The sequence below is a fragment of the Tachyglossus aculeatus genome, chromosome 1, assembly GCF_015852505.1.
Source record: "Tachyglossus aculeatus isolate mTacAcu1 chromosome 1, mTacAcu1.pri, whole genome shotgun sequence".
Lineage (NCBI taxonomy): Eukaryota > Metazoa > Chordata > Mammalia > Monotremata > Tachyglossidae > Tachyglossus > Tachyglossus aculeatus.
Genome location: NC_052066.1, coordinates 7,510,740 through 7,535,010, shown reverse-complemented (window position 1 = coordinate 7,535,010; position 24,271 = coordinate 7,510,740). Strand labels below are relative to the sequence as shown.

Here is a 24,271-nt window from a genome sequence, read left to right as displayed (position 1 = left end):
CACACAGCAGACTTGTGGTGGAGCCGGGATTCGAACCCATGACCTCTGACTCCAAAGCCCGGGCTCTTTCCACTGAGCCACGCTGCTTCAAAGTAGGGCTTTGAAGGGAGGAAGAGGGCTAGTTTGGAGGATGTGCGGAGGGATTGGGGGCATTCCGGGCCCGGGGGAGGACGGGGGCCGGGGGTCGATGGCGGGACGGGCGAGAGCGAGGCCTAACGGGGAGGAGATTAGCGGCCGAGGAGCGGAGGGTGTGGGCTGCGATGGAGAAGGACAGAAGGGAGCTGAGGAAGGAGGGGGCGACCAGATGGACGGCTCTACATTCACAATAGCTCTAGACTGTGAACTGTGACTATGAACTGAGAAGCAGCGTGGCTCAGTGGAAAGAGCCCGGGCTTGGGAGCCGGAGGTCGTGGGTTCAAATCCCATGACTGTGACCCTTTCTAGCCTGTGAGCCCGCTGTCGGGTAGGGACCGTCTCTATATGTTGCCAACTTGGACTTCCCGAGCGCTTAGTCCAGTGCTCTGCGCACAGGAAGCGCTCAATAAATACGATTGAATGAATGGATGAATGAATCCCGGCCCCGCCACTTGTCAGCTGGGTGACTTTGGGCAAGTCACTTCACTTCTCTGGGCCTCAGTGATCTCATCTGGAAAATGGGGATGAAGACTGGGAGCCCCCCGTGGGACAACCTGATCACCTTGTATCTCCCCCAGCGCTTAGAACAGTGCTTCTAGCCTGTGAGCCCACTGTTGGGTAGGGAGCGTCTCTATATGTTGCCAACTTGGACTTCCCGAGCGCTTAGTCCAGTGCTCTGCACACACTAAGCGCTCAATAAATACGATTGAATGAATGAATGAATCCCGGCCCCGCCACTTGTCAGCTGTGTGACTATGGGCAAGTCACCTCACTTCTCTGGGCCTCAGTGACCTCATCTGGAAAATGGGGATGAAGACTGGGAGCCCCCCGTGGGACAACCTGATCACCTTGTATCTCCCCCATCACTTAGAACAGCGCTTCTAGACTGTGAGCCCGCTGTTGGGTAGGGACCGTCTCTATATGTTGCCAACTTGTACTTCCCAAGCGCTTAGTACAGTGCTCTGCACATAGTAAACACTCAATAAATACGATTGAATGAATGAATGAATGAATCCCAGCCCCGCCACTTGTCAGCTGGGTGACTTTGGGCCAGTCACCTCACTTCTCTGGGCCTCAGTGACCTCATCTAGAAAATGGGGATGAAGATTGTGAGCCCCCCGTGGGAAAACCTCATCACCTTGTATCTCCCCCATCACTTAGAACAGCGCTTCTAGACTGTGAGCCCGCTGTTGGGTAGGGACCGTCTCTATATGTTGCCAATTTGGACCTCCCAAGAGCTTAGTCCAGTGCTCTGCACACAGTAAGCGCTCAATAAATACGATTGAATGAATGAATGAATCCCGGTCCTGCCACTTGTCAGCTGTGTGACTATGGGCAAGTCACTTCACTTCTCTGGGCCTCAGTGACCTCATCTGGAAAATGGGGATGAAGACTGTGAGCCCCCCGTGGGACAACCTGATCACCTTGTGTCTCCCCCAGCATTTTAGAACAGTGCTTCTAGACTGTGAGCCCGCTGTTGGGTAGGGACCGTCTCTATATGTTGCCAACTTGGACTTCCCGAGCGCTTAGTCCAGTGCTCTGCGCACAGTAAGCGCTCAATAAATACGATTGAATGAATGGATGAATGAATCCCAGCCCTGCCACTTGTCAGCTGGGTGACTTTGGGCAAGTCACCTCACTTCCCTGGGCCTCAGTGACCTCCTCTGTCAAATGGGGATGAAGATTGTGAGCCCCCCGTGGGACAACCTGATCACATTGTATCTCCCTCAGCATTTAGAACAGTGCTTCTAGACAGTGAGCCCACTGTTGGGTAGGGACCATCTCTATATGTTTCCAACTTGGACTTCCCAAGCGCTTAGTACAGTGCTCTGCAAACACTAAGCACTCAATAAAAACGATTGAATGAATGAATGAATCCCGGCCCTGCCACTTGTCAGCTGTGTGACTTTGGGCCAGTCACTTCACTTCTCTGGGCCTCAGTGACCTCATCTGGAAAATGGGGATGAAGACTGGGAGCCCCCCATGGGAAAACCTCATCACCTTGTATCTCCCCCCATCACTTAGAACAGTGCTATTAGACTGTGAGCCCGCTGTCGGGTCGGGACCGTCTCTAGATGTTGCCAACTTGGACTTCCCAAGCGCTTAGTCTAGTGCTCTGCACACACTAAGCGCTCAATAAATACGATTGAATGAATGAATGAATCCCGGCCCTGCCACTTGTCAGCTGTGTGACTATGGGCAAGTCACTTCACTTCTCTGGGCCTCAGTGACCTCATCTGGAAAATGGGGATGAAGACTGGGAGCCCCCCGTGGGACAACCTGATCACCTTGTATCCCCCCCAGTGCTTAGAACAGCGCTTCGCACATAGTAAGCGCTTAACAAATGCCATCATGATTATTATTGTTATAGGCAGGTGTCAGTTGTCGTACTGTCCTCTCATTCACTCATTCATTCATTCAATCGTATTTATTGAGCGCCTACTGCGTGCAGAGCCCTGGACTAGGCGCTTGGGAAGTCCAAGTTGGCAACATAAAGAGACGGTCCCTACCCAACAGCGGGCTCACAGTCTAGAAGTGTTGCCAATTTGTACTTCCCAAGCGCTTAGTCCAGTGCTCTGCACATAGTAAGTGCTCAATAAATACGATTGATGATGATGATGATAGAAGAAGTGCTTAGTCCAGTGCTCAGCACACAGTAAGCGCTCAATCAATACGATTGACTGAATGAATGCTTTGCACGTAATAAGCGCTTAAGAAATGCCATCATTATTATTGTTATTAATCCAATAAAATGGTCTTTCCCAAGCGCTCACTACAACGCTCATCATTGTTATTATTGTCATAGGCAAGGGCCTGTTAGTTGTCGTACCGTCCTCTCCCAAGCGCTTAGCCCAGTGCTGGGCGCACAGTAAGCGCTCAATAAGTACGATTGAATGAATGAATGAGTGAGTGATAGGCCCTGTGGGATCCAGGCGAGATTCCCCTTCATCCGTCCTCTCCCCATCCCGTCCCGATCCCTGCCCGCTCCCAAGGCCCGGCCTTCCCACCTGGATCGGAGGTCCTCAGCACAATGTCGGATTTGCGCAGCAACCAGGACGGGAGACCCCCCTGAGCCAGAGACGCCGTCCGACGCGCAGAGATGCAGAGAGACATGGGGGAGCGGGGGGAGAGAATGATGATGATGATGCTGGCATTTGTTAAGCGCTCACTATGTGCCGAGCACTGTTCTAAGCGCTGGGGGACAATACAAGGTGATCAAGTTGTCCCACGTGGGGCTCCCAGTCTTCATTCCCATTTTCCAGATGAGGTCACTGAGGCTCAGAGAAGTGAAGCGACTTGCCCAGGGTCACCCAGCGGACAGGCGGCGGGGCCGGCATTCGAACCCATGATCGCCGACTCCGAAGCCCGGCCTTGGGAGTCAGAGGTGGTGGGTTCGAATCCCGGCTCCGCCGACTGTCGGCTGGGTGACTTTGGGCGAGTCGCTTCCAGGCTCAGTGGGGGAGAGCCCGGGCTTGGGAGGCAGAGGGCAAGGGTTCAATTCCCGGCTCCGCCACTTGTCAGCTGGGCGACTTTGGGCAAGTCGCTTCTCTGGGCCTCAGTGACCTCATCTGGAAAATGGGGATGAAGACTGGGAGCCCCCCGTGGGACAACCTCATCACCTCCCCAGCGCTTAGAACAGTGCTTTGCACATAGTAAGTGCTTAATAAATGCCACTATTATTATTATTATTATTCTTATTATTATTATTATTATTATCCTCTGGGCCTCAGTTCCCTCATCTGTAAAATGGGGATGAAGACTGTGAGCCCCCGTGGGACAACCTCATCACCTTGTAGCCTCCCCAGCGCTTAGAATAGTGCTTTGCACATAGTAAGTGCTTAATAAATGCCACTATTATTATTATTATTCTTTGGGCCTCAGTTCCCTCATCTGTAAAATGGGGATGAAGACTGTGAGCCCCCGTGGGACAACCTCATCACCTTGTAGCCTCCCCAGCGCTTAGAATAGTGCTTTGCACATAGTAAGTGCTTAATAAATGCCACTATTATTATTATTATTCTTTGGGCCTCAGTTCCCTGATCTGTAAAATGGGGATGAAGACTGTGAGCCCCCCGTGGGGCAACCTGATCACTTTATAGCCTCCCCAGTGCTTAGAACAGTGCTTTGCACATAGTAAGCGCTTAATAAATGCCATTATTATTATTATCCTCTGGGCCTCAGTTCCCTCATCTGTAAAATGGGGATGAAGACTGTGAGCCCCCCGTGGGACAACCTGATCACCTTGTAGCCTCCCCAGTGCTTAGAACACTGCTTTGCACATAGTAAGCGCTTAATAAATGCCATTATTATTATCCTCTAGGCCTCAGTTCCCTCATCTGGAAAATGGGATGAAGACTGGGAGCCCCCCGTGGGACAACCTGATCACCTTGTAGCCTCCCCAGTGCTTAGAACAGTGCTTTGCACATAGTAAGCACTTAATAAATGCCATTATTATTATTATCCTCTGGGCCTCAGTTCCCTCATCTGGAAAATGGGATGAAGACTGGGAGCCCCCCGTGGGACAACCTGATCACCTTGTAGCCTCCCCAGTGCTTAGAACAGGGCTTGGCATGTAGTAAGCGCTTAATAAATGCCACTATCATTATTATTATTATTATTATTATTATTATTACTATTATTATACTGAGTGAGAGGAGTCGAGCCACTAGGGGAGGCGGGGGTGAATCCAATCAATCGTTTTCATTCATTCATTCATTCATTCATTCATTGTCGTATTTAATGAGCGCTTACTGTGTGCAGAGCACTGGACTAAGCGCTTGGGAAGTTTAATCAAGTGCTCACTCTATGCTGAGTGTTACAGTGAGCGCTTGGGAAAGACCATTTTATTTTATTAATAACAATAATAATGGTGGCATTTATTAAGCGCTTACTAGGTGCAAAGCACTGTTCTAATCAATCAATCAATCGTATTTATTGAGCGCTTACTTTGTACAGAGCACTGTACTAAGCGCTTGGGAAGTACAATTTGGCAACATATAGAGACAGTCCCTACCCAAAGTTTACAAGGTGATCAGATTGTCCCACGGGGGGCTCCCAGGCTTCACCCCCATTTTCCAGATGAGGGAACCGAGGCCCGGAGAAGTGAAGCGACTTGCCCAAAGTCACCCAGCTGACAGCTGGCAGGGCCGGGATTTGAACCCATGACCTCTGACTCCAAAGCCCGGGCTCTTTCCTCTGAGCCACGATGTATATATAGCTATAAATCTATTTATTCTGATGGTATTGACACCTGTCTACTTGTTTTGTTTTGTCGTCTGTCTCCCCCCTTCTAGACTTAGGAAATTTAGTACTACTACTACTAATAATAATAACGATGGTATTTGTTAAGCGCTTACTAAGTGCCAAGAACTGTTCCTGTATATATGTATATATGTTTGTACATATTTATTACTCTATTTATTTATTCATTTATTTTACTTGTACATATCTATTGTATTTATTTTATTTTGTTAGTATGTTTGGTTTTGTTCTCTGTCTCCCCCTTCTAGACTGTGAGCCCACTGTTGGGTAGGGACCGTCTCTATATGTTGCCAACTTGGACTTCCCAAGCGCTTAGTACAGTGTTCTGCACACAGTAAGCGCTCAATAAATGCGATTGATGATGACGATGATTCCGATGGCATTGACACCCATCTACTTGTTTTGTTTTGTCGTCTGTCTCCCCCGTTCTAGACCGTGAGCCCGTTGTCAGGTAGGGACCGTCCCTATCTGTTGCCGACTTGGACTTCCCAAGCACTTAGTCCAGTGCTCTGCACACAGTAAGCGCTCAATAAATACGACTGAATGAATGAATATTAGACTCTCCCAAGCGCTTAGTACAGTCCTCCAGACACAGTGCTCAACTGTGAGCCTGTTGTTGGGTAGGGACCGTCTCTATCTGTTGCCAACTTGGACTTCGAAGCGCTTAGTCCAGTGCTCTGCACACAGTAAGTGCTCAGTAAATACGATTGAATGCCTGTTTCTAGACTGTGAACCCGTCGTTGGGTAGGGACCGTCTCTCTATGTTGCCGACTTGGACATCCCAAGCGCTTAGTACAGTGCTCTGCACACAGTAAGCGCTCAATAAATACGATTGAATGCCCGTTTCTAGACTGTGAGCCCGTTGTGGGGTAGGGACCGTCTCTATCTGTCGCCGACTTGGACTTCCCAAGCGCTTAGTCCAGTGCTCTGCACACGGGGAAGGGCTCAATAAATATGATTGAACGAAGGAATGACTTGCACATAGTAAGCGCTTAATAAATGCCATCATTATTATTATTATTATTAGAATGACTTGACACCAGTTGTTTTCTGATGACTTTGTTGTTTGTTGTTGGTTTCCTGATGACTTGACACCCGTCCACATGTTTTGTTTTGTCGTCCGTCTCCCCCTTCTAGACTGTGAGCCCGCTGTTGGGTAGGGACCGCTTCTAGATGTTGCCAGTTTGGACTTCCCAAGCGCTTAGTCCAGTGCTCTGCACACAGTAAGCGCTCAATAAATACGATTGAATGAATTTCTATTTATTCCAATGACTTGACATCCTTCCACGTTTGGTTTTGTCGTCTGTCTCCCCCTTCTAGCCTGTGAGCCCGCTGTCGGGTAGGGACCGTCTCTAGATGCTGCCAACTTGGACTTCCCAAGCGCTTAGTCCAGTGCTCTGCACACAGTAAGCGCTCAATAAATACGATTGAATGAATTTCTATTTATTCCGACGACTTGACGTCTGTCCACATGTTTGGTTTTGTCGTCCGTCTCCCACTTCTAGCCTGGGAGCCCGCTGTCGGGTAGGGACCGTCTCTAGATGTTGCCAACTTGGACTTCCCAAGCGCTTAGTCCAGTGCTCTGCACACAGTAAGCGCTCAATCAATACGATTGAATGAATTTCTATTTATTCCAACGACTTGACACCCTTCCACATGTTTTGTTTTGTCGTCCGTCCCCCCCTACTAGACTGTGAGCCCGCTGTCGGGTAGGGACCGGCTCTAGATGTTGCCGACTTGGACTTCCCAAGCGCTTAGTCCAGTGCTCTGCACACAGTAAGCGCTCAATCAATATGACTGACTGAATGAATGAATCAATCAATTGTATTTATTGAGCGCTTACTGTGTGCAGAGAATTGGACTAAGCGCTTGGGAAGTCCAAGTCGGCAACATCTAGAGACGGTCCCTACCCCATGGCGGGCTCACAGTCTAAAAGGGGGAGACAGAGAACGAAACCAAGTGTACTAACAAAATAAAATCAATAGAATAGATATGTCCAAGTAAAATAAATAAATAAATAAGTGGAGTAATAACTATGTACAAACATATATTATTATTATATGCTATATATTAGGTAAATATACCTAACAAGATGTCTGCTTGTTTTGTTGTCCGTCTCCCCCTTCTAGACTGTGAGCCCATTGTTGGGTAGGGACCGTCTCTATACGTTGCCGACTTGTTCTTCCCAAGCGCTTAGTCCAGTGCTCTGCACACAGTAAGCGCTCAATAAATACGATTGAATGAATATATACATCTATACAGGTGTATATATGCCAGTCGGGGAGGCCGGGGGTGTCCCCCCGCCGTCGTCCTCTCACCATCTCCCACTCGGCACAGATGTAGGGTCCCGGCCTCAGGATGACCAGGAGCCCCTCCGCGGCCGCCGCCTCCAGGAAGGCCTCCAGGTCCCGCTCGCCGGCGAAGTCGTAGATCCCGGGTTGCGGCTCGTGGTAATTCCAGGGCACGTAGCTGGAGGATGGAGGGGTTCACGGGGGCGGATGAAGGCGAGGGGACGGTCAGCGGGGCGGAGCGGTCACCTCAAGGTCACCTTTTCCATTCATCCCGTTGGACTTTGGGGAGCGCCAACTGGGCGCAGGGCGTTGGACTAAGCGCTCCTCCCCTTCTAGACTGTGAGCCCGCTGTTGGGTAGGGACCGTCTCTAGATGTTGCCAACTTGGACTTCCCAAGCGCTTAGTCCAGTGCTCGGCACACAGTAAGCATTCAATAAATACGATTGATTGATTGATTGATTGATTGATTAGCCCCAAACTGAGCCCCCTCCTTCCTCTCCCCCTTCCCTTGCGCTTGGGAAGTCCAAGTTGGCAACATCTAGAGACGGTCCCTACCCAACAGCGGGCTCACAGGCTAGAAGGGGGAGACGGAGAACAAAACCAAACATATTAACAAAATAAAATAAATAGAATAGATATGTACAAGTAAAATAAATAGAGTAATAAATACGACTCAGTCGTATTTATTGAGCACTTACTGTGTGCAGAGCACTGGACTAAGCACTTGGGATGTCCAAGTTGGCAACATCTAGAGACGGTCCCTACCCAACAGCGGGCTCACAGTCGAGAAGGGGGAGACGGAGAACAAAACCAAACATATTAACAAAATATAAAATAAGTGGAATAGATATGTACAAGTAAAATAAATAAATAAAATAGAATAATAAATACGACAGTCGTATTTATTGAGCGCTTACCGTGTGCAGAGCACTGGACTAAGCGCTTGGGAAGTCCAAGTTGGCAACATACAGAGACGGTCCCTACCCAACAGTGGGCTCACAGGCTAGAAGGGGGAGAAGGAGAACAAAACCAAACATATTAACAAAATAAAATAAATAGAATAGATATGTACAAGTAAAATAAATAGAGTAATAAATACGACTCAGTCGTATTTATTGAGCGCTTACTGTGTGCAGAGCACTGGACTAAGCACTTGGGAAGTCCAAGTTGGCAACATCTAGGGATGGTCCCTCTCCATCCCCCCATCTTACCTCCTTCCCTTCCCCACAGCACCTGTATAGATGTATAGATGTTTGTACGGATTTATTACTCTATTTATTTATTTTACTTGTACATATCAAATCTATTTTATTTTGTTAATATGTTTGGTTTTGTTCTCTGTCTCTCCCTTCTAGACTATGAGCCTGCTGTTGGGTAGGGACTGTCTCTAGATGTTGCCAACTTGGACTTCCCAAGCGTTTAGTACAGTGCTCGGCACACAGTAAGCGCTCAATAAATACGATTGATTGATTGATTAGCCCCAGACTGAGCCCCCTCCTTCCTCTCCCCCTCTCCATCCGCCCCATCTTACCTCCTTCCCTTCCCCACAGCACCTGTATAGATGTATAGATGTTTGTATGGATTTATTACTCTATTTATTTATTTTACTTGTACATATCAAATCTATTTATTTTATTTTGTTAATATGTTTGGTTTTGTTCTCTGTCTCTCCCTTCTAGACTGTGAGCCCACTGTTGGGTAGGGACTGTCTCTAGATGTTGCCAACTTGGACTTCCCAAGCGCTTAGTCCAGTGCTCGGCACACAGTAAGCGCTCAATAAATACGATTGATTGATTGATTGATTGATTAGCCCCAAACTGAGCCCCCTCCTTCCTCTCCCCCTTCCCTTGCGCTTGGGAAGTCCAAGTTGGCAACATAGAGAGACGGTCCCTACCCAACAGCGGGCTCACAGGCTAGAAGGGGGAGACGGAGAACAAAACCAAACATATTAACAAAATAAAATAAATAGAATAGATATGTACAAGTAAAATAAATAGAGTAATAAATACGACTCAGTTGTATTTATTGAGCGCTTCCTGTGTGCAGAGCACTGGACTAAGCACTTGGGAAGTCCAAGTTGGCAACATCTAGGGATGGTCCCTCTCCATCCCACCTCCTTCCCTTCCCCACAGCACCTGTATAGATGTATATATGTTTGTACGGATTTATTACTCTATTTATTTATTTTACTTGTACATATCAAATCTATTTATTTTATTTTGTTAATATGTTTGGTTTTGTTTTCTGTCTCTCCCTTCTAGACTGTGAGCCCGCTGTTGGGTAGGGACTGTCTCTAGATGTTGCCAACTTGGACTTCCCAAGCGCTTAGTACAGTGCTCGGCACACAGTAAGCGCTCAATAAATACGATTGTTTGATTGATTAGCCCCAGACTGAGCCCCCTCCTTCCTCTCCCCCTCTCCATCCCCCCCATCTTACCTCCTTCCCTTCCCCACAGCACCTGTATATATGTATAGATGTTTGTACGGATTTATTACTCTATTTATTTTACTTGTACATATCAAATCTATTTATTTTATTTTGTTAATATGTTTGGTTTTGTTCTCTGTCTCTCCCTTCTAGACTGTGAGCCCACTGTTGGGTAGGGACTGTTTCTATATGTTGCCAACTTGGACTTCCCAAGCGCTTAGTCCAGTGCTCTGCACACAGTCAGCGCTCAATAAATACGATTGATTGATTAGCACAGTGCTCTGCACACAGTAAGCGCTCAATAAATACGACTGATTGATTGATTGATAGCCTGTGAGCCCGCTGTCTGGTTGGGACCGTCTCTAGATGTTGTCAACTGGGACGTCCCAAGCGCTTCGTCCAATATCAATCAATCAATACAAGGTGATCGGGTTGTCCCACGGGGGGCTCACAGTCTTCATCCCCATTTGACAGATGAGGGAACTGAGGCCCAGAGAAGTGAAGTGACTTGCCCAAAGTCCCACAGCTGACAAGGGGCGGAGCCGGGATTCGAACCCATGACCTCTGGCTCCCAAGCCCGGGCTCTTTCCACTGAGCCACGCTGCTTCTCTACTCAGTACTCAGTGCTGGGGTAGACACAAGGTTGGACCCAATCCCTGTCCCCCAGGGAGCTCACAGTCTTCATCCCCATTTTACAGATGAGGGAACTGAGGCCCGGAGAACTTAAATTAATTAATTAATTAATTCATTCATTCAATCGTATTTATTGAGCGCTTACTGTGTGCAGAGCACTGGACTAAGCGCTTGGAAAGTTGCCCAAGGACACCCAGCAGACGAGTGGCAGAGCCGGGATTAGAACCCAGGTCCTTCTGACGCCCAGGCCCGGGCTCTAATAATGATAATAATAATAATGATGGCATTTATTAGGCGCTTACTATGTGCCAAGCACTGTTCTAAGCGCCGGGGAGGTTACAAGGTGATCAGGTTGTCCCACGGGGGGCTCACAGCCTTCATCCCCATTTGATAGATGAGGGAACTGAGGCCCAGAGAAGTGAAGTGACTTGCCCCAAGTCACCCAGCTGACAATTGGCGGAGCCGGGATTTGAACCCATGACCTCTGACTGCAAAACCCGGGCTCTGTGTCCACTAACTCTGTTGTATTGGACTCTTCCAAGCGCTCAGTCCAGTGCTCTGCACACAGAAAAGCAGCGTGGCTCAGTGGAAAGAGCCTGGGCTTGGGAGTCAGAAGTCGTGGGTTCGAATCCCGACTCCGCCACTTGTCTGCTGTGTGACTTTGGGCAAGTCGCTTCACTTCTCTGGGCCTCATTCATTCATTCATTCGACCGTATTTGTTGAGCGCTTACTGTGTGCAGAGCACTGGACTAAGCGCTTGGGAAGTCCAAGTCGGCAACAGATAGAGATGGTCCCTACCCAACAACAGGCCTCAGTTCCCTCATCTGTAAAATGGGGATGAAGACTGTGAACTCCAGGTCGGACAACCTGATCACCCCATAATAATAATAATGGCATTTATTAAGCACTTACTATGTGCAGAGCACTGTTCTAAGCGCTGGGGAAGTTACAAAGTGATCAGGTTGTCCCACGGGGGGCTCACAGTCTTCATCCCCATTTTCCAGATGAGGTCACTGAGGCCCAGAGAAGTGAAATGAGTTGCCCAAAGTCACCCAGCTGACAAGTGGCGGAGCCGGGATTTGAACCCATGACCTCTGACTCCAAAGCCCGGGCTCTTGCCACTGAGCCACGCTGCTTCTCTACCCCATCTCCCCCAGCGCTTAGTCCAGTGCTCTGCACGCAGTATGCGCTCAATAAATACGATTGAATAAATGAATGAATAGTAAGCACTTAACAAATACCATCAGTATCAATGTTATTATTATTAGGAAGCAGCGTGGCTCAGTGGAAAGAGCCCGGGCTTGGGAATCAGAGGTCGTGGGTTCGAATCCCGGCTCCGCCACGTGTCTGTTGTGTGACCTTGGGCGAGTCATTTCATCTCTGTGGGTCTCGGTGACCTCATCTGTAAAATGGGTATAAAGACGGTGAGCCCCACGGGGGACAACCTGATGGACCTTATATCTCCCCCAGAGCTTAGGACAGTGCTTGGCACATAGTAAGCGCTTAACAAATCCCATTATTATCATTATTATTATTAGCGCTCAATAAATATTACTTTTACATATTTACATATTCTATTCATTTTAGAGACTGAGCCCCTTCCTTCCTCTCCCCCTCGTCCCCCTCTCCACCCCCCATCTTACCTCCTTCCCTTCCCCACAGCACCTGTATAGATGTATATATATATATTTGTACATTTTTATTACTCTATTTATTTATTTTACCTGTACATATCTATTCTATTTATTTTATTTTGTTAGTATGTTTGGTTTTGTTCTCTGTCTCCCCCTTTTAGACTGTGAGCCCACTATTGGGTAGGGACCGTCTCTATATGTTGCCAACTTGTACTTCCCAAGCGCTTAGTACGGTGCTCTGCACACAGTAAGCGCTCAATAAATACGATTGATGATGATGATTTTATTTTGTTAATATGTTTTGTTTTGTCGTCCGCCTCCCCCTTCTAGACTGTGAGCCCACCGTTGGGTAGGGACCGTCTCTAGATGTTTCCAACTTGGACTTCCCAAGCGCTTAGTACAGTGCTCTGCACACAGTAAGCACTCAATTCATTCATTCAATCGTGTTTATTGAATCGTATTCAATAAATAATGAATGAATATTTTTAGCGCTCAATAAATATTACTTGTACATATTTACATATTCTATTAATTTTCTTAATATGTTTGGTTTTGTTGTCCGTCTCCCCCTTCTAGACTGTGAGCCCGTTGTTGGGTAGGGACCGTCTCTAGATGTTGCCAACTTGTACTTCCCAAGCGCTCAGTACAGTGCTCTGCACACAGGGAGCGCTCAATAAATGCGATTGAATGAATATTATTAGTGCTCAATAACTATTACTTGTACATATTTACATATTCTATTAATTTTCTTAATGTGTTTGGTTTTGTTGTCTGTCTCCCCCTTCTAGACTGTGAGCCCGCTTTTGGGTAGGGACTGTCTCTCTCTGTTGCCAACTTGGACTTCCCAAGCGCTCAGTACAGTGCTCTGCACGCAGAGAGCGCTCAATAAATGCGATTGAATGAATGAACGAATATTATTAGTGCTCAATAACTATTACTTGTACATATTTACATATTCTATTAATTTTATTAGTATGTTTTGTTTTGTTGTCTGTCTCCCCCTTTTAGACTGTGAGCCTGCTGTCGGGTAGGGACCGTCTCTAGATGTTGCCAACTTGGACTTCCCAAGCGCTTAGTACAGTGCTCTGCACACAGTAAGCGCTCAATAAATACGATTGAATGAATGAATGAGTCCAGTGCTCTGCACACAGGGAGCGCTCAATAAATACGATTGAATGAATGAATGAATGAATGAGTCCAGTGCTCTGCACACAGGGAGCGCTCAATAAATACGAATGAATGAATGAGTCCAGTGCTCTGCACACAGGGAGCGCTCAATAAATACAATTGAATGAATGAATGAGTCCAGTGCTCTGCACACAGGGAGCGCTCAATAAATACAATTGAATGAATGAGTCCAGTGCTCTGCACACAGGGAGCGCTCAATAAATACGAATGAATGAATGAGTCCAGTGCTCTGCACACAGGGAGCGCTCAATACGAATGAATGAATGAGTCCAGTGCTCTGCACACAGGGAGCGCTCAATAAATACAATTGAATGAATGAATGAGTCCAGTGCTCTGCACACAGGGAGCGCTCAATAAATACAATTGAATGAATGAGTCCAGTGCTCTGCACACAGGGAGCGCTCAATAAATACGAATGAATGAATGAGTCCAGTGCTCTGCACACAGGGAGCGCTCAATACGAATGAATGAATGAGTCCAGTGCTCTGCACACAGGGAGCGCTCAATAAATACAATTGAATAAATGAATGAGTCCAGTGCTCTGCACACAGGGAGCGCTCAATAAATACGATTGAATGAATGAATCCAGTGCTCTGCACACAGGGAGCGCTCAATAAATACGATTGAATGAATGAATTAGTCCAGTGCTCTGCACACAGGGAGCGCTCAATAAATACGATTGAATGAATGAAGAGTCCAGTGCTCTGCACACAGGGAGCGCTCAATAAATACGACTGAATGAATGAATGAATGAGTCCAGTGCTCTGCACACAGGGAGCGCTCAATAAATACGATTGAATGAATGAATGAGTCCAGTGCTCTGCACACAGGGAGCGCTCAATAAATACAATTGAATGAATGAATGAGTCCAGTGCTCTGCACACAGGGAGAGCCCAAAAAATACGAATGAATGAATGAGTCCAGTGCTCTGCACACAGTGAGCGCTCAATAAATACGATTGAATGAATGAATGAGTCCAGTGCTCTGCACACAGGGAGCGCTCAATAAATACGATTGAATGAATGAATGAATGAGGCCAGTGCTCTGCACACAGGGAGCGCTCAATAAATACGATGAATGAATGAGTCCAGTGCTCTGCACACAGGGAGCGCTCAATAAATACGATTGATTGAATGAATTAATGAATGAATGAGTGAGTGATGGCTATACGTCAGCAGGGGGCGCCCGTCAGCCCGTCCTCTAGGGCGTCCGCGACGCGCGGCTCGAGACGGGAGCGCTGCTCCCTTTTGCGCATGCGCGCGCGCCAAAGGCGCCCCGGCCCAAAGCAGCGTCGGGATTGGTCGAGGACGAGCAGGGGGCGGGGCCGGAGTGCCGCTCCCCCTGTGCGCATGCGCCCCTCCGGCGGAGCACTGGCCACGCCCCCTGGGGGGAAGGAGGGGGCCCGGGCCAAGGCAGCGTCGGGATTGGTCGGGGACGAGCAGGGGGCGGGGCCGCAGCGCCGCTCCACTCTGCGCATGCGCCTCGGTGAACTTCGACGTCCCCGAGCCCTCTGCGCATGCTCGCGGAGCCCCGCCCCCTCATCGGGGAGCGTCGGGATTGGCTGAGTACGAGCAAGGGGCGGGCCCGGAGTGCCGCTCCCCCTCCGCGCATGCGCCCCGCCCTCGGAGCCCTGGCCACGTCCCCCAGCGAGGGAGGGTGGGGCCCGGGCCAAAGCGGTGTCGGGATTGGATGAGGATGGGCAGGGGGCGGAGCCAGAGCGCCGCTTCTCCTCTGCGCACGCGCCCCACCTGCGGGCCCTGGCCACGCCCCCAGGGAAGTGGGTGGGGCCCGGGCCAAAGCAGCGTCGGGATTGGACGAGGACGGGAGAGGCGCATGCGCGGAGAGGAGCGGCGCTCCGGCCGCCCGCGAGGTCCTTCGAGGATGCGGCGCGCGCCCGGGGGGCGGGGCCCGGGCCTAATCAGCATCGGGATTGGTCGAGGCGGAACAGGGGGCGGAGCCCGATCGTCGCTCTGCGCATGCGCCCCACCCGCGGAGCCCAGGCCACGCCCCTCGGGGAGAAGCAGCGTCAGGATTGGTCGAGGACGAGCAGGGGGCTGGAGCACGACAGCCGCTTCGCGCATGCGCCCCGTCCGCAGAGCTCAGGCCACGTCCCCCGGGGAGAAGCAACGTCAGGATCGGTCGAGGACGAGCAGGAGGGCGGAGCCCGAGCGCTGCTCCCCATCGCGCATGCGCGCGCCGGGGGCGGAGCCCGGGCCACATGAGCATCGGGATTGGTCAGGGCCGAACAGGGGGCGGAGCCCGACCCCCGCTCCGCGCATGCGCCCCTCCCGCGGAGCCCAGGCCACGCTCCCCGGGAGAAGCAGCGACGGGATTGGTCAAGGCAAACAGGGGGCGGAGCCTGGCCGCCGCTCTGCGCACGCGTCCTGCCCGCGAAGCCCAGGCCACGCCCCCCTGGGAGAAGCAACGTCAGGATTGGCCGAGGACGAGCAGGGGGGCGGAGCCCGAGCGCTGCTCCCCTCCGCGCATGCGCGCGCTCGGGGGCGTGGCCCAGGCCACATAAGCATCGGGATTGGTCAAGGCCGAACAGGGGGCGGAGCCCGACCGCCGCTCCGCGCATATGCCCCGCCCGCGGGGCCCAAGCCACGCCCTCCGGGGATAAGCAACGTCAGGATTGGCCGAGGACGAGCAGGGGGCGGAGCCCGAGCGCTGCTCCCCTCCGCGCATGCGCGCGCTCGGGGGCGTGGCCCAGGCCACATAAGCATCGGGATTGGTCAAGGCCGAACAGGGGGCGGAGCCCGACCGCCGCTCCGCGCATGTGCCCCGCACGCAGCGCCCAAGCCACGCCCCCGGGGAGAAGCAACGTCAGGATTGGTCGAGGACGAGCAGGGGGGCGGAGCCCGACCGCCGCTCCGCGCATGCGCCCTGCCCGCGAAGCCCAGGCCACGCCCCCCTGGGAGAAGCAGAGACGGGATTGGTCGAGGACGAGTAGGGGGCGGGGCCCGATCGACGCCCTCCTCCGCGCATGCGCCCCCCGCCCTGCGCGCATGCGCCGTCGGAGCCCCCGCCGGTCCTTACACCTGCACGGCGTTGAGGCCGCTCATGCGCATCTTGCGGAGGCGGTCGGGCCAGAGCGCGCGCGGGACGCGAGCGTAGTGGACGCTCCCGGAGATGTAGCGGAAGGGGAGGCCGTCCCTCAGGAAGACGCCGCGGGCCCGGTCCACCGTGAACGACGGGCCGCCCGCCTGCGGGCAGGGGAATCAATCAGTCAATCAATCATCAGTCCTATTTATTGAGCGCCTACTGTGTGCACAGCACTGGACTGAGCGCTTGGGAAGTCCAAGTTGAAACACCGTCATCACCCCCCGTCCTCCCACAATCACAACTATAATCATCATCATCATCATGATGATGGCATTTTGTTAAGCGCTTACTACGTGCCAAGTGGTGTTCTAAACGCTGGGGGCGAATAATAATAATAATGGCATTTATTAAGCGCTTACTATCATCATCAGTCGTATTTATTGAGCGCTTACTGTGTGCAGAGCACTGGACTAAGCGCTTGGGAAGTCCAAGTTGGCAACATCTAGAGGCAGTCCCTACCCGACAGTGGGCTCACGGTCTAAAAGGGGGAGACGGAGAACAAAACCAAACATACTAACAAAATGAAATAAATAGAATAGATATGTACAAGTAAAATGAATAAATAAATAAATAGAGTAATAACTATGTGCAAACATATATACGTATATAATATATACAAACATAATCAGTCCTATTTATTGAGCGCCTGCTGTGTGCACAGCACTGGACTTAGCGCTTGGGAAGTCCAAGTTGGCACACCCGCCTGAAACACCGTCATCACCCCCCGTCCTCCCACAATAACAACTATGATCATCATCATCATCATCATGATGGCATTTTGTTAAGCGCTTACTGCGTGCCAAGCGCTGTTCTAAGCGCTGGGGGGGGAATAATAATAATGGCATTTATTAAGTGCTTACTACCAATCAATCGTATTGATTGAGCGCTTACTGTGTGCAGAGCACTGTACTAAGCGCTTGGGAAGTCCAAGTTGGCAACATATAGAGACAGTCCCTACCCAACAGCGGGCTCACAGTCTAAAAGGGGGAGACAGAGAACAAAACCAAACATACTAACAAAATAAAATAAATAGAATAGATATGTACAAGTAAAATAAGTAGAGTAATAAATATGTACAAACATATATACATATATAATATATACAAACATAATCAATCAGTCCTATTTATTGAGCGCCTACTGTGTGTACAGCACTGGACTAAGCGCTTGGGAAGGACAAGTTGAAACACCCGCCCGAAACACCGTCATCAACCCCCGTCCTCCCCCAATCACAACTATAATCATCATCATCATAATGATGATGGCATTTTGTTAAGCGCTTACTACGTGCCAACTGGTGTTCTGAACGCTGGGGGCGAATAATAATAATAATGGCATTTATTAAGTACTTACTACCAATCAATCGTATTGATTGAGCGCTTACTGTGTGCAGAACACTGTAGTAAGCGCTTGGGAAGTACAAATTGGCAACGTATAGAGACAGTCCCTACCCAACAGTGGGCTCACAGTCTAGAAGGGGGAGACAGAGAACAAAACCAGACTAACAAAATAAAATAAATAGAATAGATATGTACAAGTAAAATGAATAAATAGAGTAATAAATATGTACAAACATATACACATATAATATATACAAACATAATCAATCAGTCCTATTTATTGAGCGCCTACTGTGTGCAAAGCACTGGACTAAGCGCTTGGGAAGTCCAAGTTGGCACACCTGCCCGAAACACCATCATCACCCCCGTCCTCCCACAATAACAACTATAATCACCATCATCATCATGATGGCATTTTGTTAAGCGCTTACTACGTGCCAAGTGCTGTTCTAAGCGCTGGGGGGGGAATATTAATAATAATAATGGCATTTATTAAGCGCTTACTATCAATCAATCAATCGTATTTATTGAGCGCTTACTGTGTGCAGAGCACTGTACTAAGCGCTTGGGAAGTACAAGTTGGCAACATCTAGAGACAGTCCCTACCCAACAGTGGGCTCACAGTCTAAAAGGGGGAGACAGAGAACAAAACCAAACATACTAACAAAATGAAATAAATAGAATAGATATGTACAAGGAAAATAAATAAATAAATAGAGTAATAAATATGTACAAACATATATACATATATAATATACACAAACATAATCAGTCCTATTTATTGAGCGCCTTCTGTGTGCACAGCACTGGACTAAGCGCTTGGGAAGTCCAAGTTAGCACACCCGCCTGAAACACCATCATCACCCCCCGTCCTCCCCCAATCACAACTATAATCATCATCATCATAATGATGATGGCATTTTGTTAAGCGCTTACTACGTGCCAAGTGGTGTTCTAAACACTGGGGGGGAATAACAATAATAATAATAATGGCATTTATTAAGCGCTTACTAATCATCATCATCAATCGTATTGAGCGCTTACTATGTGCAGAGCACTGTACTAAGCGCTTGGGAAGTCCAAGTTGGCAACATCTAGAGACGATCCCTACCCAACAGTGGGCTCACAGTCTAAAAGGGGGAGACAGAGAACAAAACCAAACATACTAACAAAATAAAATAAATAGAATAGATATGTACAAGTAAAATGAATAAATAGAGTAATAAATATGTGCAAACATATATACGTATATAATATATACAAACATAATCAATCAGTCCTATTTATTGAGCGCCTACTGTGTGCACAGCACTGGACTAAGCGCTTGGGAAGTCCAAGTTGGCACACCCGCCCGAAACACCATCAACACCCCCTGTCCTCCCACAATAACTATAATCACCATCATCATGATGATGGCATTTTGTTAAGCGCTTACTACGTGCCAAGTGCTGTTCTAAGCGCTGGGGGGGAATAATAATAATAATAATGGCATTTATTAAGCGCTTACTAATCATCATCATCAATCGTATTGAGCGCTTACTATGTGCAGAGCACTGTACTAAGCGCTTCGGAAGTACAAATTGGCAACACATAGAGACGGTCCCTACCCAACAGTGGGCTCACAGTCTAAAAGGGGGAGACAGAGAACAAAACCCAACATACTAACAAAATGAAATAAATAGAATAGATATGTACGAGTAAAATAAATAAATAAATAAGAGTAATAAATATGTACAAACATATATGCATATATTATGTGCAAAGCACTGTTCTAAGCACAGGGGAGTTTTACAAGGTGATGAGGTTGTCCCACGGGGGGCTCCCAGTCTTCATCCCCATTTGACAGATGAGGGAACTGAGGCAAAGAGAATAAATAATAATAAATAATGATGGCATTTGTTAAGGCCCTACTGAGAGCTCACCTCCTCCAGGAGGCCTTCCCAGACTGAGCCCCTTCCTTCCTCTCCCCCTCGTCCCCCTCTCCATCCCCTGAATCTTACCTCCTTCCCTTCCCCACAGCACCTGTATATATGGATATATGTTTGTATAGATTTATTACTCTATTTATTTATTTTACTTGCACCTACCTATTCCATTTATTTTGTTAGTATGTTTGGTTTTGTTCTCTGTCTCCCCCTTCTAGACTGTGAGCCCACTGTTGGGTAGGGACTATATATGTTGCCATCTTGTACCTCCCAAGTGCTTAGTACAGTGCTCTGCACACAGTAAGTGCTCAATAAATACCATTGATTGATTGATTAAGCGCTTACTATGTGCAAAGCACTGTTCTAAGTGCTGGGGAGGTTACAAGCTGATCAGGTTGCCCCACGGGGGGTTCACAGTTTTTATCCCCATTTTACAGATGAGGTCACTGAGGCCCAGAGAAGTGAAGGGACTTGCCCACGGTCACACAGCTGACAAGTGGCGGAGCCGGGATTTGAACCGGTGACCACTGACTCCAAAGCCCGGGCTCTTTCCACTGAGCCACGCTGCAGGTCCCACGTGGGGCTCACAGTCTTCATTATTTTATTAATAGAAGCTCAAAGTCTTCATCCTCATTTTGTTATTATTTAATAATGGCATTTATTAAGCGCTTACGATGTGCAAAGCACTTAATGATGGCATTTATTAAGCGCTTCCTATGTGCTGTTCTAAGCGTTGGAGTAGATACAAGGTGATTAGGTTGTCCCACGGGAGGCTCAGTCTTCATCGCCATTTTAATAATAATAATAATAATAATAATAATGATGATGATGGTATTTGTTAAACGCTTACTATGTGCCAAGCACTGTTCTAAACGCTGGGGATAAACAAGGTCATCAGGTTGTCCCACGGGGGGCTCACAGTCTTCATCCCCATTTTCTTAATAATAATAATAATGATAGTATTTGTTAAGCGCTTACTATGTGCCAAGCACTGTTCTAAGAGTGGCTAAAGAAGCAGTGTTGCTCAGTGGAAAGAGCCCGGGCTTTGGAGTCAGAGGTCATGGGTTCAAATCCCCGCTCTGCCAATTGTCAGCTGTGTGACTTTGGGCAAGTCACTTCACTTCTCTAGGCCTCAGTTACCTCATCTGTAAAATGGGGATTAAGACAGGGAGCTCTCCGTGGGACAACCTGATCACTTTGTAACCTCCCCGGCGCTTAGAACGGTGCTTTGCACATAATAAGCGCTTAATAAATGCCATCATTATTATTATTATTCTAAGTGCTGGAGAGCATACAAGGTCATCAGGTTGTCCCACGTGGGGCTCACATTCTTCATCCCCATTTGAATAATAATAATAATCATAATAATAATAATGGCATTTGTTAAGCGCTTACTATGTGCCACACCCTGTTGTAAGCGCTGGGGAGATACAAGGTCATCAGGTTGTCCCACATGGGGCTCACAGTCTTCATCCCCATTTTATTAATAATAATAATAATAATAATAATAATGGTATTTGTTAAGCGCTTACTATGTGCCAAGCCCTGTTCTAAGCGCTGGGGAGATACAAGGTCATCAGGTTATCCCACTTGGGGCTTGCGGTCTTAATCCCCATGTTATTAATAATAATAATAATGGTATTTGTTAAGTGCTTACTATGTGCCAAGCCCTATTCCAAGCACTGGGGAGATACAAGGTCATCAGGTTGTCCCACATGGGGCTCGCAGTCTTAGTCCCCATTTTATTATTAATATTATTATTAATAATAATGGTATTTGTTAAGCGCTTACTATGTGCCAAGCCCTGTTCTAAGTGCTGGGGAGATACAAGGTCATCAGGTTGTCCCACATGGGGCCTGCAGTCTTAATCCCCATTTTATTAATAATAATAATAATGGTATTTGTTAAGCACTTACTATGTGCCAAGCCCTGTTCTAAGCACTGGGGAGATACAAGGTCATCAGGTTGTCCCACGTGGGGCTCACAGTCTTAATCCCCATTTTATTATTGTTATTAATAATAATAATAATAATAATAATAATAATAATAATAATGGTATTTGTTCAGCACTTACTATGTGCCAAGCCCTGTTCTAAACGCTGGGGAGATCCAAGGTAATCAGGTTGTCCCACGTGGGGCTCGCAGTCTTCCTCCCCATTTTCCAGATGAGGTCACTGAGGCCCAGAGAAGTGAAGTGACTCACTCAAAGTCACACAGCTGACAAACGGCGGAGGCGGGATTAGAACCCACGACCTCTGACTCCCAAGCCCGGGCTCTTTCCATTAAGCAACGCTGCATTCTCTAATCATCATCATCATCATCATCATCATCATCATCATCATCATCATCATCCCCCTTCTAGACTGTGAGCCCGTTGTTGGGTAGGGACCGTCCCTATCAGTTGCCAACTTGTACTTCCCAAGCGCTTAGTACAGTGCTCTGCACACAGTAAGCGCTCAATAAATAGGACTGAATGAATGAATCATCATAATAACAGTGAGAAGCAGCGTGGCTCAGTGGAAAGAGCCCGGGCTTGGGAGTCAGAGGTCGTGGGTTCGAATCCCAGCTCTGCCACTTGTCTGCTGGGTGACCTTGGGCAAGCCACTTCACTTCTCTGGGCCTCAGTTCCCTCATCTGTAAATTGGGGATGAAGACCGTGAGCCCCACGGGGCCTATTTATTTATTTATTTATTTATTTATTTTACTTGTACATATCCTATTTTATTTTGTTAGTATGTTTGGTTTTGTTCTCTGTCTCCCCCTTTTAGACCGTGAGCCCACTGTTGGGTAGGGACTGTCTCTAGATGTTGCCAATTTGTACTTCCCAAGCGCTTAGTACAGTGCTCTGCACATAGTAAGCGCTCAATAAATACAATTGATGATGACGATGATGACAACCCTCTGTAAAATGGGGATTAAGTCTATGAGCCCCACGTGGGACAACCTGATTCATTCATTCATTCATTCATTCATTCATTCATTCAATGGTATTTATTGAGCGCTTACTGTGTGCAGAGCACTGTACTAAGCGCTTGGGAAGTAAAAGTTGGCAACATATACAGACGGTCCCTACCCAACAAAGGGTTCACAGTCTAGAATATATATATATATGTATATATATACATATATATACACATATATATGTGTATGTATATACGTATATATATACATATATATGTGTATGTATATACGTATATATATACATATATATGTGTATGTATATGTGTATATATATACATATATATGTGTATGTATATATGTATATACAGAGAAGCAGCATGGCTCAGTGGAAAGAGCCTGGGCTTTGGCAGTTAATGCACCTGTCACCAGGCCTCTTTCGACCCGAATTTTGTCCCCAGCTGCAACTGAAAGTTTCCCCTTGAATTAAAATTCTAAAGTTTGAATCAAGACCTAGAAATAGATGATTTTAGCTGGCAGGAACATGAAGTTAAATATTACATGATTCGCTTGAAAAAACCGTTCTATAAAGGCAGTCATAAATATCTGAAAAGTGCTACTGTCATAAAGATGGTTATGTAATCCAATGCCGAAGAAACAGGATTAGTATATTATGGATCATCCCTCACTTCAGTACAGATATGTATGATTTAGCTTATTTACACAAAAAGACTCCATGAATGGACATAGCATAATTTACATACTTTTCTGCAATAATATCCACAGTTAAATGACCGGTGAAAAATGTTAGGATTCTCCCGCCACCTCACCCAGAACACCAAATTCTGTTCTGTAATGCTTAGTCTAATTCCATTATCAAGTTATTTTAGAAGATCAATCAATCAATCGTATTTATTGAGCACTTACTGTGTGCAGAGCACTGTACTAAGCGCTTGGGAAGGACAAGTTGGCAACATATAGAGACAGTCCCTACCCAACAGTGGGCTCACAGTCTAAAATAATATAATTATTAATGATGATAGTAATGATGATTCATTGAAGATGCTCCAGATACTTTAGTGCTCACCTGATTTTATCCTTTACGGGGGTAAAGGGGGGGAAAAATCACTATTATTAAACCACTCAAGCCTCTCCTAACACAAGAGCATGACATTAATTGGACAACAATGTATTTACAACTACTGTTGTTAAGACTTGTTTTTCCAAGAGGATTCAAAACCAATCTTAAAAACTCATTCGTCCTAAATTATCAGAGCTATTTTGTCTCCATTTGAGCAGCTGAAAACCTAAAATTGTGCAATGGATAGTTCAGTGCTGTAGTAGTAACATCAATGCTATTTATAGTTTGTCACTTGAAATCTTAATATCCAAATTCAACATTGCATTTTTATTTTTTTGGAAAAACACATTTATA

The 24,271-nt window shown here is 47.6% G+C and overlaps 1 protein-coding gene across 3 annotated transcripts in view; it reads right to left on the bottom strand.

Annotated features, from left to right (window-relative positions):
• The window catches only part of GLB1L (galactosidase beta 1 like), an 86,578-nt gene that overhangs the window by 49,386 nt on the left and 12,921 nt on the right, over nucleotides 1-24,271 (bottom strand). For all 3 annotated transcript variants that reach the window (XM_038741151.1, XM_038741080.1, XM_038741005.1), the window contains exons 2-4: nucleotides 16,608-16,774; nucleotides 7,716-7,866; nucleotides 3,144-3,204 (exon numbers count right to left, since the gene is read on the bottom strand). In XM_038741151.1, coding sequence (XP_038597079.1) covers nucleotides 3,144-3,204; nucleotides 7,716-7,866; nucleotides 16,608-16,774 — 379 coding nt within the window. The remainder of the gene's footprint in view (nucleotides 1-3,143; nucleotides 3,205-7,715; nucleotides 7,867-16,607; nucleotides 16,775-24,271) is intronic.